Source organism: Trichoplusia ni, chromosome 21 (assembly GCF_003590095.1).
Source record: "Trichoplusia ni isolate ovarian cell line Hi5 chromosome 21, tn1, whole genome shotgun sequence".
In the NCBI taxonomy this organism is placed as follows: Eukaryota; Metazoa; Arthropoda; class Insecta; order Lepidoptera; family Noctuidae; genus Trichoplusia; species Trichoplusia ni.
Genome location: NC_039498.1, coordinates 209,925 through 225,548, shown reverse-complemented (window position 1 = coordinate 225,548; position 15,624 = coordinate 209,925). Strand labels below are relative to the sequence as shown.

At 35.7% G+C, this 15,624-nt stretch overlaps 1 protein-coding gene across 1 annotated transcript; it reads left to right on the top strand.

Annotated features, from left to right (window-relative positions):
* The first annotated feature begins 3,540 nt into the window (after positions 1 to 3,540).
* Positions 3,541 to 4,843, top strand: LOC113504217 (enhancer of split mbeta protein-like). Its single transcript, XM_026886393.1, has one exon. It carries the CDS (start codon positions 3,679 to 3,681, stop codon positions 4,414 to 4,416), a length of 738 nt encoding a protein of 245 aa, XP_026742194.1. The 5' UTR covers positions 3,541 to 3,678; the 3' UTR covers positions 4,417 to 4,843.
* The last annotated feature ends 10,781 nt before the right edge of the window (positions 4,844 to 15,624 follow it).

The window sequence follows — 15,624 nt, the reverse complement described above, 5'->3', positions numbered from 1 at the left end:
ACATGGGTTAGGAAAACCGTAGAATTAAATCTAAGCCTCCAATCTACCATCTATCATAAACTACATATTAAAATTCGCTCTTCACATTCAACAGTCATCGAACACAATCTCCTTTAAAATCAGAAGTATTTTTAGCTACCACAAAAGCACGTAATCATGACTCAAAGCTTACGTATCCAAATACCGATCCAGACTTGACATTACATTTGATAATACCACTTTTAAGTGTCCGTACACACCTGTTTATTTCAGTCCCTTACTGCTTACCGATAAAATATTTTCATATCAAGTGCTCAATGTAAACATTAAATAAGTTTTAATGTTGATTTTTATAGATTATGTACTGATATACGATGTAAACGGTGTATAAAGTTCAATACACCCGAAACTGACAAATATTTGAGATCAATTGCTGGAAATCGTATATTTATACGCTACTCTATTTTATATATAGTTATACATATCTATATACGGAGTCACAGTATACCATTGATTCAAACGTTGCAGGGGTTTATTTATGTCTAATAGTAGTCTATGAAAGAAATCCGAAGAACTGATGTTCAAACTCTTCCACCAAGGGTTCCGATCGTAGGATCATTGCAGATACTTTAGCATTCCTTTTTTAGCTTTCGTCACATTTCTTCAAATAAAACTTATTGAAAAAACAAAACAAAACCTAACCCATTTAAAAACCCTTTCAAAATGTTACGTCTGGTTACCTTAGGTGTACGTGAACTGATAGATTTATTTATATAAAGAAGTCGGTTATTTCTATTCTAAATGTCCATTGTTTAAATAACGGATTCTTTCTTTTAATCGTTTCTACTTGCAAATAAGAGTAAAGTGAAACCAAGCAAAGTATACTAAAGTAAATAAGAAGTGTCTATAGCATACATAATTTAAACAAACAGTATATATTTTATGAGAATAGAGTACATCTTCACCTTAACCCGAATGAACAAGCAAAGCTTAGTCAAAAGTTGTCCTTAAGTGTCATACTGTCTCAATTACCACCATGCAGAATGTAGAGACAGATAAAAATCACGTTTTTGATTAACAATTGAAAGAATAGTTTGAATAAAACCGTGAGATTTTTTGAATTATGTTTCCAATAACTCTTACCAATTTAATAGTCCATGTATAAACAAATGAACAAAGATATATTTCACGACTAATCATCGTTTCAACCAAATCAGTAGCTCTATTGACTGTTATAACAGAACGTTATAAATGGCCTCGTGAGGGGTGGCACGAACTGACCTTTTTAAGAAGGATGAATAGAATCCAAGACTGAAGTCAGAACATAAAAGTGAAATTGTACTACTTTGGCAAATGTCTCAAGACGCACACCTAGAACGCGCAAATCTTTTTATCAAGTTTTTTCCCCTAACTGTACCAGCGACGATATTATCTTTTAAAATCATATCAAGCGAATTTATTTTTATGACAGCCAACCTAACAGGTATTAACAAATGTATAAAACAGATTTTTATTTCTAGAATTAGTCGATATGTGTTCTGTAAATGTTACATGAACAACACATATTTGCCGACACAGCTTGTTAATACATAATGTATCTAGGCTCAACGACGTGGGTGGAATTCACACTAAAATCTCAACATTGGGGTGACGCTCTAGCTTTAAGTAGATACAATATCAACACCATATTACGTCGTCTCCACGGAATTTATAGCCGTTGTCATAAAATAGATACGTGATACAAAAAATAAGAGGAGGACCCGCGGGTGGGTCGCTCGTATCCTTAGTCCTTGCGTCACCGTATCAACAAAGCGGTGCCCACGCGCTAATGTATTCAACGCGGCGATTGATGAAGTATAAAATTTCTTAGTACCGTCTCACTCACAATGGAATTATGATAATTTATCGGTTGGCTTGTGCCGGCCGAGTGTGTGGGAACGCGCGCGGCACGGGCTTTCCCACGACGTCGCGCTCCGAAGAAGAACGTCTCATTGGCTGCGTTACGGGAGCGTCGCTTACGTCGTTATCCGTTGTGGATGGCGACGCGGCTCGGCGGCGACAGGCCGTAACTACCGAGCGGCGGGCGCACGCGGCACGCTTCGCCTTGCCCGAAGGCGGCGGCGGCACTTACGACCTTCTGTCGTCTAGCGGCCTAAGACAGAATTGGAGTAAGTAGCGTCACGGCGGCTTCGACCGCACAATGGGTCGGTGTCGAGTCGACTAGCGGTGCGCGGTGCTGGGAACAAACTCACACCTCTGCAAGGTGATAGTCAATGTTATTGTTTTGACTGACTAATTAGGATGATGTTTGTTACTCAAGGATGTTGTTTATGATTAATGATTATTTTATGTCGCGTTTAGGATTACAGTGAATGATGGCGTTATTAATTTACAAACTGCCGAAACATCTTTTAAAAGTTGTATGCTTGTCAGAAAGTATTAATCATGATAAATCACATTAATGTTACGGTAGAGATATTATTTTCTTCGTATATGACAGTAGAAATATTGTAGATGTAAGTAAATATTATGAATATTTGAATTTTTTTTTAAATATGACTTACTAGTTTGTACAAATAGACATTGTAGAGTCGTGGTGTGCAGGTAGTCACGGCAATATTTCCCGAAGTAGGCCACGAGGTACAAATAATAATTAATAACACACGTAAGCAGTAAAAAGTCGGTGCGACAGTAATAATTTCTATTCGTCACTCTGTCTGTATGACCGACGGAGGCGATAACGCGCCTCATGTCGCCGTAGAACTGCGCCCGCGCCGCCGACGCAGGGCTGTCACAAAACAGAAAATAAAATATTCCTAATAAAATACATATTTTATAAAAAAGATCTTTCTTTTGAATATTGTACAATCATTATCCATTCTCAGTTACTGGATCCAACCAAATACACAAGACGCAGTAAACACAATAAGTAAAACTAGCAATAAGTCTTCAATGTAAAGAATGTTAAAGTAAAAATAATACCTTAAAAGGTGACATTGATTTAATTCATCGCCACGAGTCAGCGTCTAGATAATGGCCTCTGTGACGTTTAAGGGGAGCGTCTTGCCGTGCGTGTGCGCAGGGTGACGTAAGGAGGGTGCGCGTGGGAACCTGGGCTAGCCAGCTGCTATCAGCTGATCCCCTAAGTATTGGATGTACAGCTGTTTGATCTTACCGGCTTTGATTTGATTTTAAGTAATAATAATAACAAAAATAAAGAATTTATTTCAAATACGAAAGGAAATCAAGTACAACAATCAATTCCAATCTAAACAGTAATTTCAATGTTATCTAATTTAATTTAAGGTTAAAATCGTAAATTTCGTATTACGAATTAAGTAAATGCTTAATAATTCTTCAAAAGACTAGCTTAATTTTTTTTTAGTAAAAACGATTATTTAAAAATGTGGTATTTTTGTGATCTTATTTTTGATACATTGAACAGCAATAAATGTGCAATATTGTTTTCTTGTAAAATTTAGCATCAACAATTTAATTTTATTATTTAATATCTATAATTAACTCATAAGCTTCAAGTCTAAAATCTATTATATATAAATTCTAAATAAACCAAAAATCACAGTAGTGGCACCCCTACTTTTATCACGGGCGTTTTGCCACAATCTGTGTAGGGCGCATAAAAGCAGCGCGGCGGGCGGCGCGCGCGCCATTCGCTCACAAACCGTCGCGCGCGCACCAATGATCCTACCCGCCCGAACTATGTCGCCGTCGCACGGCGCCTTCCACCCGCCCGCGCACGCGCAACCTGACGAGGAACCTGTCTCCCGGACCTACCAATACAGAAAAGTTATGAAACCAATGCTAGAAAGAAAAAGGAGAGCGCGCATCAATCGCTGCCTAGACGAACTCAAAGACCTGATGGTTACCGCTCTACAAGCTGAAGGAGAAAATGTGTCCAAGTTGGAAAAAGCTGACATCCTGGAACTCACAGTGCGACATCTGCACAGCCTCAAGAGGAGAGGCCAGTTGGTGCTGAAACCTGAAATGTCTTATGCGGAACGTTTTCGTGCTGGATTTACACAGTGTGCTACAGAAGTGTCTCAGTTTATTGCAAATGCTACGTTAGCTGCTAATGCTATGCAGCGACAAGGCCCAGTGGACCCTCAGGCCGGAGCGCGCTTATTGCAGCACCTCAGCAACTGCATACGGAGGTTGGAGAATCCTCAAGTGGTGCAGCCTCAGCCGATAGCGCCGAATGGTGTGGCGAGGCCGACGCCCTTGCAGCCCATTGCTCCGGCACCGCACCCGCAGCAGGCGCTGCAGAGGACCTCGCTGCCGGAGCGAGGAGTCAAGAGGCTCGCGGAGCCGCTGGACTCGGAAGCGGCGCTCGCAAAGCGTGCGTACGCGCCGCCCTCACCGCCGCACAGCCCCGCCTCCGAGCCCGACTCCGCCCAGTCGATGTGGCGGCCCTGGTGACGCTCTCTGCTGCCAGGCCCTCACTCCTGCCTGCCCGGGACTGCTCGGGACTCGGGACCCTGTGACGACGTGTGATATCATTTATGTTGTTGTTTGTTTATATTAACGTTCCTAGAACTGATGTGTGTTAACGATATGGGTTGTTCTCGCTTTGCTTGTTGAAGTTTTACTTTTTATTAATTTAATAAATTAAGGTTTTTTTGTTCAGTAATAATCTGTTATTTTTATATTCCTAACTTCAACGTCTTCCGCGTCGGTTAAAGCATTTAATTGTACGTTAAAGTACCACGTAGTGTAGTTAGCACCTAAGTATTCTGTGATACGACTTTGATAGAGTTATAGAGCTGCTAGTTTAGTAGATTCCTAGAGGATGTTTACTGTAGGATTATTGAGATGACAAAAAGATAATAAACAATGTTTGCATCAACTTTTGTTTTGTTCCATCTATCAACTAACACTCACACTTATACTAACCCTAAAACAAATATATTCTATCCATAATTCTATTTATATACCAACTATATATTTATTGACTTTATCAAAATTACTCATACACTTTAACAATGTGATCATTAACAATGCACGTACAAATTACAAAGGCTGTACTATTCCACATTTCCTTGTAATGAGTTTTAATTCTCATCATAATTAGATATTGCATTGAAACAAAAGCACCTTACGACCACAATTTGCATTACAAAATCAAGCAAAATTATATCTTTAGCTTTAATAAGTAAGGTTTAAATTGCATTAAAGATGTAAATCTGAGGATAGTTATAATGAAACGGAGTGCTTGTTTAACGAAATATTCATGTAAATTTATTTGTGTTACAAGTGGTTGTTCACACGCTGTCCGACGATCGCTCGATTTTATTGCTTAACTACGGCTGTAAAGTTCAGATTGAGTCTATTCGATGAATATAAAGTCAAAGATCAAGTGAAATCTAAGATAGTAGATAAATAGATACAGTTCGAAAATGTAGAGTCGCGGGAATGTAGAGCTACAATAAAGGGCTCTGATTTTTCAATAATAATAATTTGTACCTTAACACACACTTTATCATATTATTAATATTATTTATTAAGTTATACAGAGTTGTCTTTCAACCGGGTATCATAAGATCGATGACGCTACCGAACACGGTATTATGAACGCTGACCGGTCACATTTTAGCATAGAAGTCACTTATACATACTCACTCTATTATTTCTAGCAATTACAAAATAAGAAAAGAAAAAACAGAGATTTATTTTGTTTACAACTTCTAAGACAGCTCACAATGTTCACAGCTTCGTAGTACGTAGCAAAGACTCAATACCGCGTTCAAAAGAAATGTCTGTGCTATATAATCTGCCTGGGACTAATCTATACTTCTATACTAATACTAATATATAAAGCTGAAGAGTTTGTTTGTTTGTTTGTTTGTTTGTTTGAACGCGCTAATCTCAGGAACTACTGGTCCAAATTGAAAAATTATTTTTGTGTTGAATAGACCATTAATCGAGGAAGGCTTTAGGCTATAAACCATCACGCTGCGACTAATAGGAGCGAAGATACAATGGAAAATGTGAAAAAAAACAGGACGGGTATAAATCATAACTTATATCTTCTTCTACCCACGGGAACGAAGTCGCGAACAACAGCTAGTATTTAATAAATTGACAGTGAAAAATAATTCAAATAGATCAATAATGGTTTATAAAAATCTGGAAGTAAAAACTGTGAGTTTACTTGCACGAGTAAGAAATTAATTCAATAAAAAAATTGATATTTCTTCACTCACATAAGCGAGTATAAAATGCAAAAGTTTCTTGACGGTGATTGAGTTAAACTTGCAAAAAAAACAACACGAATTGAAAACAGTACACAAAATCATAATAAAACCATCACCATAGCAACCGCTCTTCACAAACAAACAGTACTTTAATTATCTTAGTGACCAAGTTGAGCGCATCCAAAAAAGTTGTTCGTGTATCAAGACCTTTAGGAGCGATTACGGGTGGCACGGTGTACGACAACGTGCTTCAGAAGGCTAACTCAATGATAAGCCTCCTCCTACGCAAATATGCGGTGAATATCGCAATTTTGTATGCAAATTGCATTCAGTGAGCGTCGGGGGAATTATTTCGGTATCTTTTTGATGCATGTAAATAAATACAAGTATTTATTGTGCGCAAAAGTTTCATACAGAATTGTGTAAAAATATTTCTAAATTGTACAATTGAGAAGATTGAGGTAGCTTTTTTTAATACTACGCTGTGTAAGAGATGGCTGTCTCTGCTAGAATTATGCCATAAAAACATCATTATTAAAAATGCTGTAGTGAATCTGAATTGAACAAGGGGAGTTCGTTAAAAATATATAACACCAAGTTCAACGTTAATACCTAATTATCTACAGCTCATTTTAATAATAATCACAACATAAAAAACAGGTCTTCTGCGCCCACCTACCCAGTGGCGCGCTCAAGAATTAGTTCGGTACAGTCTAATTGGAACGCGCTTGCGTGAGCGCAACCGTGGGAAACGCCCGGTGAAAATAGGTACTATGGACCCGCCGAACCGCCGCAATTTGGGATTTAGTTACGCTAGTCTTTTTCGATACTAAAGCGCTTTGGAACGTGACTCGATACGTGTATTATAGGATATTGAATGCCTGAAAATTTTGCGTTACGTAATACTTGCAGATTTTTTGATTCGATGAACGTTTTTTGTTCGCGTATTCAGAATTGAAATGTGTTTGATTTGTAACCTTGTGAAGAGCAATGATTTTAAATGCATTCCATTTAAAATCATTGCTCTTCACAAGGTTGATAGATGTTTAATATTGTAGGAGCTCTACAAAATAAATATAACTGATTTTTTTTAGTTAACTTTATGAATAATTTTAGTATTTTAAGTGTTCTCCAAAATCGCTGAATAATAAAGTAAGATTTCTACAAAATAGTTTTTAATCTCAGCTAATTTCAAACAACGTCTAAAAAGCAAAGAATTAAACTTAAGCATGTTAACACGGATGATTCAATGAAACCGAGCAATAGAAAGTGTTCTTAATCGACGCGTATAATATCAGAGAATAATTGTTACAAAAACTAAACAATCTTGATTGAAGGCGACAATTGACGCATTGTTAGCAGCTAGTATCAATCAGAATGGCTCCCATAATAGGTGACGCCTACTGTTCAATATTTTCATCTGCGATCGTACCTATTCTCTGTGACAATACTAGCGAGGTTACTGAGTGAGCAAGAAAAAGTCTAAACATACCGGTGCTGGACGTGCCTTCAAACTTTTTAAATATGAACCTCTTTTATAAATAGACATACAGTGTCCATTTCACCATTGCATAAGTTATTCTTTATTTAATGATGCGTGATTTGATTCACAGATCACCTATACAAGTCGCGGACTCTACAAAGCTATTAAAACTTAAAATTAATTAATTTGATTTTTATTGTTCTGTCTTTATCTTTATTACTATTCTATCATTGTAGAAACTATTTCAAGTTAAAGCCGAAGCTATATCTTAATAAAACCCGTGGCTCTAGAAAGCATGTTTGAAAGAAGTAAAACGTGTTAATTTTCTATAATTTGCTTTAATACAAATATAATCGAGTTTTATACGCTTATTAATGTTTTTTTTCAATATCTAATGACACCAGGAGGCTTACCAACACATCTTAAATAATGTTATTGTAGTTGTGGAAGCTAGATAGCGATATACACGACGTAGAGCGTCTCTCTTTCACAACTAATAATATTACTTCAAGGGATGATAGTAGACAGAATGATATTCCTTTATTTACATCATGTGGCCCATCTTCAAGACTAGTTTATCCTGTTTACATCTCGCGGGGAAAATGACCCCCGTCTGCAGTTTCTTGCGTCATAACGTACAATTATGATCGAAAGATGAGCTATTACTCTACAATTTTCTAGTACTAAATAGGACTTGAGATCAGTGTGTCATGTCAGTATATTATGTTTGTGCTCAAGACAGAAATACCGCTTTACAATTAAAGACAAAATTGCCTAAATAAATCTTCATAGTTAAGATTAAAACATATCTTAATTAGCATTTACAGTACTACAGGCCGAAGGCTTTCACCAAATCGCTCCATAAAAAATCCTTCTAAAAATAAATAGCTTCATTTACAAGTCATATTAATACAAAGAAAAAACACGTTTCCAATACTACTGATTAAGTAAATTAACACATGAATGGACTGAAGAATTCGAAGGCTTGCAAAGTAGCGAAGTACGAGTAGCTATAACGGTACAGAACAACAATCAGTTTTTTTTATAGTAATATGCATATCGAAAGTACCGGACAAGATCAACAGGTTTCTGTAGGATTAATTTACAGTAAAGGTCATAGGACCGTACTAATATGGTCACAATTATCGGCTCTACAATCCGAATTATTAGCCCTAATTGATATCGACTCGGTTAACTTTCAAGTACCTATTATTTCTTTAACGATATAGCCAGTGCTGCAAGTGAGGTACCGTTAATAATTAAAACTCTTAAGGTAGAGCTTTTTGTTTTGTTTCACGATTTTTCAAAATCAGGAATGTTATTTGCACAGGATGTATCTTTGTATGTAGGTAAGCCGTTTGACCACTTATATCTTAAAATTAATTTTATATCTGCTTAGTGCTAATGTTGTGTAGTCTGATACATGTCGTTCATTGTTAATCTGGTATGAAAGATATTTTAATATAAGATCCATTTTAGTATAAGAACGTTTTTGTTTGAATCACTTTTGAAGTATTGCAGAGTAAAAACTAATTTTAGTTATAAATTAATACTTGTTATCATACTTAATTCAAAAGAATAATGACTACTATAATAATTTGAAACGCATACATCTCTGGACAGGAAATAATTTAAATAATTAACGAAATAAGCAGGAAGACCTGCCGTGAGTAAACCGTGTCGTGTATTACGCGATTGAGAAACATATTTAACTATTTATATAAATAATCGGAAATCATGCAGACAGTGATTAAATTATTCTTTGCTCTTCGCATCCGTTTCAAGTATTTCTTTTTATTAAAATATTTAAGCCTTATCACATCCGTTGTATTGATAAAGAAGGTCTTATATCTTATGCACAATTGTATTAATTGAATGTATTCATTTTATCTTCACATTGAAATATCATTTCAATATGAACAGTTAACAACAATTATCAAACAAAATTAGAGCTAAACTGATTCCACGTCTCTATTTATATATGTATGCAACGCATTAGAATACCTGGACTCCTGACAATTATGAAAACTTATTGGTAGAAACATACTTATCTTTTCTACCGCCGTATACCTCGTGCACAAGAATCGGTCTCTACCTGAATCGTGTTAGCAAGCAAACCACATTGAGCCATTTGTTTCTGAAATATCAAAGAAACCCGATATATCTACTAATCACTTCTAAGAACAAAACACACTAGCAAAAGATAAAAAAGAGAGTCGTTTTGCAAAAAACCGGTACATAAGTAATAAAATCATTTACAAACTTCTTTTATTGCGAAAACAATGCCACCATCTTTAGGCAATTCACATTCACCCCTAAAGCAAGAATTGTTTGCAAAAAGTTGAATAAGTCATAAAAAACAAGTGCAGTTGATCGCGTGAGCGTTTCTAACACTTCGCAACAATTTAATTACAATAAAATAAGTTATTGAATGGATGACTTCCTATAAATGGTCGGAGCAAAGTTTAAGTTATTTTGAGTAAAGAGTTCCGTACAAAGAGTTTATAATAGATTGAACAAAATTTAGGTATTTCTACTTTTCTGTGTTTGGTGGTTTACAATTCGATATACAAATATTTCTTGACTGCCAGCTTATATAATAAGGTACTGCCTCACTTGAGACATTATTTAAAATCTAAATCACTTAATATGACATAAAGACGCAGAGAGTAGTTATTGTGCAAATACACCTTTTCTTATGACTCTACTTTTGAGGTACATGGAACTGAATATTAAACTTACACTGATGCAGAAAAACCACAAACAAACTTTAAATGCTGCTTTTTTATTTCTATAGTGTACCTATTGTTATTAGTGAAAACTATTTGTTTACTAAGGAACACTAAAACCTACACCAAAAAGTACGAAACCTCTTACCGAAAGCGTAACAACAAAAAGTAAAAGTCGTTTTTTTTTCCGTCGCTACGAATCGGCTTCTAGTTTACGTAAGACCCTTTCGATAGCAGATGACTCGATCCGATCAATATTGTTAACTTTCCATAATGTTTGTAGTATTAACAACACTTGGACGATAAAATTGTGTTTCCGTGATATCATATTTTGCGCTATTTTTCCAAACCATGCAGAATTCAGAGAAAAGTTAAACTTTTATGTACACCAATCATGTTCTGACACATTTTCTTTGTTATATTCAGGGTAACTGTACTTTTAACTTAATTATTGTATATATATCAAATTATAATACCTAAATGAATAACATTATCCAAATAAATGTCTCATTTTTTATGATTCTGCAAAACGACCATCTTTGCGCTCATTAAAACATTACCACGTCTTGTATGGTGATTAATAATTATAATTTTATTATGATTATTATTTAATTCCTGTCTTTTGTGTTGATTATACGGATGTTATTGGAAGCTGTTCGGTGGGAAAATGTTAAATCTCCGACCGACTGGACGGTACAATGACCAATTGTGGAAGAATGTTTAATTTTTATCAATATAAGATGATTGTTATATGTCTAACACCTGCACATAACATAGCTAGGCTTGAACGGGCCTAGACAAACGCATAAGACGGTGGCACGACAGAGCAAGCAGTTTGGAAATGTCGACGAAAATGAGTTCAAAAACTATTCGTATTTATGACATGTCATTTAATTGTGGAGGTATTTTGTCTAGAGATATTATCAAATGTTGTATTTGTACAATCTGGCAACAAAAAGTTGAATAAGCAAGGGAAAATAGCTTTTTCCAGCCAGAAAAAATATGAAGTATATTAAAGAGGACATTGAAAAAAAAGGCAGACATTATATTCGGACATTATCGGTTCTACTTCAACTTCAACTATTCTCTGGGAAATCAATTTCTGGGAAAAGTTTTTTATTTGTATGCCAATTGATGGTTTTATATAAGTCAAAATAAGTTGTTGATTTAGGTGGCAACTTTTTTGGTAGAGCTACCACACCATTCCTCACACTTAAAAATATAAATAACACCGATAAACATAGCTCATCAAAATCTATAAACCATTACTGATACAAGATAAACACACCAGGCATCTCAAATCTTAACAGAGACAAACTCGTGGTAACTTCAAAGTATTTGAGCCGTGGGTGTGTGTAGGAGTTCAACTGAATAATGCATAACTTACTACAGATAGTCCAACTCATCAGTGCGCGCGGCTCTATGTGTGCGTGCGCTTGACAGCTATTGTTTATATTGGAATCTTTAATATGTGTGCATTACACACATATGAACGCTCAATTTGTATACACCGTAACTGTTTATTTACAAGGGTTACTCACACATGAAGCAATACGCAAAGATGAGTTGAATTAACTACAACTATTTATCGAAGTAATCGTGAGATTGTGAGAATTCATTATTTTCTTTAAAACTCATCGATTTGTTATGCCCACGTGATATGTTCAGAGTTTTGTATTTTGTGCTGTTTCTTATAACAATACTTATTTAAATGCGAATGTTTTTCTATTGATTTGATTTGTTTGTGGAATATTTATGAACATTTTAAAATGAATGTTTATTTATATTTTCTATTTGTTGCTACTTAACGTAAGGCCTCAGTCGCGCAGCAGGCCAAATTTGGTTGAATCAATACCTTCAATCAGAAAAAAATAAATACAGAAGCTTTTACTTTTATTGATTTAGTCGACTCATTCCACATTACTCTATTTGTATAGATAAACATCTCAATTTCAATCATCTACATTGTCTGCACTCATAAAACGCAACATTGCACTCACACTAAGACTTTAAAAATAAAAAGTAATTAAAAACGTGACGACCTCTCGCTCCGGAGCAATAGACTTAATTGATTGTTAGAAAAAACACGCGAAACTGAGCTTGGATGGACACCGACGACTTATCGGAGTTCCGTTTGGGTAACTTAGAACAAAAACGGAAGCAGAAAAAGCGGGTTTTTACATTGAAACAATGTAGAGCAAGAACTTGAGGAGATGTAGCAAGAAAGGCAAACGATCGCGCGGTCGTTCTCCAACCAGATGGACCGATCAAATAAAAGACACATCGTCTTCAAAATTCTATGCGGTGGTGAGAGATGCGCTGGATCGAAACCGATGGAGGAAAATCATCCGCTCCAAATGTGGCCCTGATGCTGACCACGATCCTCAGATATGAGGGACCGATTAAGATGATGATGAAGAGCAAGAAAGTCAATGGACAAGTAGAGAGCCTATTTTCATTAAAAAAAGGTATGTAGGCAATAATCATTATGTTGTCAAATTCTCGATGGGATTTTTTTTTTTGATGAAGGAATAAGAGCACCCGAATTATGGAAATAAAATGTTTATAATTTTTCTTGGTACTTAGTCCACATACGGTAATATGTTTTTTACAAAACAATACAACTGTAGTATCCTTCCCGGTTTTAGATTGTAGTCTACGACGGTCGCTTTATAAGGATTTTTTCGGGGAAAAAAATACTTCATGACGTTTTTCGATGGTTACAAAGCACTCGATTCACGAGCAAAGCGAGATTTAAATTAAGCGTGGTCCTTTGATACTGCTACAAAGATTTGAAATCAAACAATTTTAGTCTCGATACAACTAGCTCTACAAGACTTCACACAAAACGAATCAAACAAACCACAGTTACTCTGAAAGAACGTTTGCTATGAGCGACATGCAATAATGTTCATAACTTCATACTCTCTCACAGTAGCTGCCACAAGAGCGAGAATTCCAACACACATTCTCTCAATACTAAACCGTTGTGAATGCTGGCAACACCGAAATATTCGAGGTTCATATTTGTTTGTACATTTATGATGAAATCTTGTGTTATGTTGCCAATGCTGAATTAATTATTATTGAGTAATTTTCTTATCCTTTTGAGACATATTTGTCACTTAAAGTTTGCTTAATAGGCCGTTAATGGACAGCGAATTAACCATATATGAAACAATTTAAGGTAGAGCATTATTTAAGATTTATTTGAGTTGATGAATAAACACACATTTCAATAACTGAAGACAAATTCAATGAAAAAATTGTTGTAGGGCTATGCAATTGTTATTGTTGTTAATAAACAAATAAATAAATTTGGATTTAAAGTGTATGTTGATGAATAATTTCGAAGTTTGCTATAATTACAAGTAATTTATTTATTAAATACAAAAAATAGAGAGCAACTTGTTTGTAGCTTCAAAATGCAACGGCCCATGCAATGTTATCGCAATTTTGTTGACCAACGTAAGTGCACTGGAGTTTGACAGATGGGACCAACATTTACATAAACTGTAGACAATTCTGTCAAATAGAGCACATCAGACATTGTAGAGTTGAGTAGACTTCAACATCAGTGGAATAATCCACCGCTCAGGCCTCAAAGTAAATTTAAAATACTGTACTTCAATTTAAAAAAAATAAGGAATTGAGCACAAAACCTTGAAAATATTTTGACTGTTAGAGACATTAGTTAATACCAATGACTATCTTTTAAAAATATGAATATACTTTAGATCTATCTTAAATAATTTAAAAAGGCATTAGTTTTATAACAAGAAACATTTTTTATACATTTTTCTGTAACATCATTATTACTCGAATCATATCGTAACTACAATAAACTATTTATACATAATCCGAGCGTAGTATAAAAATGTAAATAAAGAAGATTATAAAGAAAAAGGCTTCGCTCTCTAAAACCCGTTCGCTGGTATCCAAAGACTCTTACTTTACCACAGGCCTATTCAATCTACATGAATTACATAACATTTTAATTGATACTTAATTGTTATTTAATATGTAAATAACAGTTAACCTAAAAAGCTTAAAATAATTCGGCGAAGGGGATTTAACACGCAAAACAGATAAACGCAATCCAAAATCCAAACAATTAATATTAACTCGTTATTACATCACACCTTTTATCTTTCAATGTAGTATATTATCTAGTTAAGGACTGGTTCTCAAATCTAGTATTGTAGATTCAAGCCCTCCGTATCTTTTCAAATTTAGCCCGGACAACTCGAAGATGACATTTTTCCGCGACGTGAAACCCGTTTACACAGACGGTGTCGGCGTTTTAGACCACATGTCACTTATTATCAGGTCATAAAGTGAGAGAAAAGTATATTTTTTACCATCCAGTCCAAGTTAAATTCATCAAGTACTGATAAATTGTTGTAACGAGACAGTGTTCTGAAACCGAAACCAAAAAGCTGGTGTTAAAATCGTCGTCTGCGACTGCGATGTTTCATCAATGACGACATAAGATTTATGCTAAACTTTGTAAGACTTGTCTCTTACAGAGCTAAAGATCTTTTAGATCATAAGTATTCCTATTGCATACTTATGCATTTAGAGTAAAAGAACAAAAGTAAAGTAAGTGTTACGTTAGGCATTTGGCGCGGTTGCGTCAAAAAGTCGCACGTCAGAGCGGTCGTGATGGCGGCGCGCGCCGGCCGCCGTCACGCGCATGCGCGCCGTGCACGAGCGCACACAGGGACGAATTGTCCGAAGAATTGAGATAGGGCACTGTGACACATAGGGTCTTAAGGTAGCTGAAAATTTATAGAAAGCTCACGAGTTCTAAAAAAGTCAGCTATTTAGAGGTATGAAAAATCTAAATGAAAATTGAGTGTTTTACATTTCTCATTTAGTGTTTGTCAGTGGCACATCAATAATACTTGGAGGTGAAAAAATCATTCACACCAATAACTCTAAGAATTAACACACACTTCACAAATACAATTTCTCCGTTACCGCGATAGTATTAAAAATACCAACAAGTTGTTATAAAGTAGCTTGCCGTCATAACTTCCGTTTCAAATCATCAATCACCTACATACCCAATCAAAAAGCCGTTAATCCAAATCCGTGCCTGCGCACAACTCGCCACAGGCGATAGTTTTCCCACGGTCGCGGGCGGCCCGTTCGTGGCCAAGTATAGCTCTGCCATTTGCATACCCGCCCCTCACCGCCTACCGTGCAACCCGACCAC

Bases quoted from the DNA above. Each gene is read 5' to 3' on its own strand.
- LOC113504217 (XM_026886393.1), top strand. From the start codon at position 3,679: ATGATCCTACCCGCCCGAACTATGTCGCCGTCGCACGGCGCCTTCCAC.